The 662-nt window shown below is 43.4% G+C and overlaps 1 protein-coding gene across 1 annotated transcript in view; it reads left to right on the forward strand.

Annotated features, from left to right (window-relative positions):
* Positions 1–221: 221 nt before the first annotated feature.
* LOC113464913 (uncharacterized) overlaps positions 222–662 on the forward strand; it is a 3,113-nt gene continuing 2,672 nt past the window's right edge. Inside the window, exons 1-2 of the mRNA XM_026817609.1 lie at positions 222–387; positions 453–596. Of these exons, the coding sequence (XP_026673410.1) occupies positions 233–387; positions 453–596 (299 nt within the window). The 5' untranslated portion in view covers positions 222–232. The remainder of the gene's footprint in view (positions 388–452; positions 597–662) is intronic.

A 662-nucleotide genomic window follows, 5' to 3' on the forward strand; every position in this document is an offset into this window, starting at 1 on the left:
ATCTTTACATGGTTTGCTATAGAAAATCTTAATTCACTTTGCGTCGTTTCAATTTGCGTCGTGTTTTTTTGCAACGTAAGTAACCACGACGCAAAGTGAGGTATTGGTGTACATATGTATACATATAAAGGAGAACTTCCTGTCTGGTTGATTCATCAATGTCCAGCAAAATCCATCGTATTTGAAATTTTTAGAATAGTTTCCTACGATTTTTCAGGTTCTGGATTCGCGAATGGACATCGACGAGGAAACGATGATGGAGAGGCAAACTACGGTAATGGAAAGCGTTTGCATAACTCCGAACGAATACTACGGCCTCGTAACGGCTGTAGCCGTGCTCGTGGTGCTCTTAGCCTCGGTGGTTTTATTGTCCATGCTGATTTATAGGTACGCATCATCGATAGAGACGTTTCGTTCTTACGCCGAATCCGGCTCATGCAAATTGTTTTCAGGAAATACGCTTACGCGGTCGTGACGAAAAACCGTAGAGTCGATAAAGCGTGCAACCGTAGCAGCCATTCGGACGACGCTTACAGCAGTCGCGTTAACAATTTTTCCTTTCTAAGAACGGGCCTCCAGAAACCGTTTCAATCCACGTGCGTAACTCAAATTTATACAGCGCGAATCCCTACAGAATATCATTAACACTAGATTGCCCAAGG

This window comes from Ceratina calcarata, unplaced genomic scaffold (assembly GCF_001652005.2).
Source record: "Ceratina calcarata isolate Rehan_Ccalc_2016 unplaced genomic scaffold, ASM165200v1 scaffold1354, whole genome shotgun sequence".
Classification (NCBI taxonomy): Eukaryota; Metazoa; Arthropoda; class Insecta; order Hymenoptera; family Apidae; genus Ceratina; species Ceratina calcarata.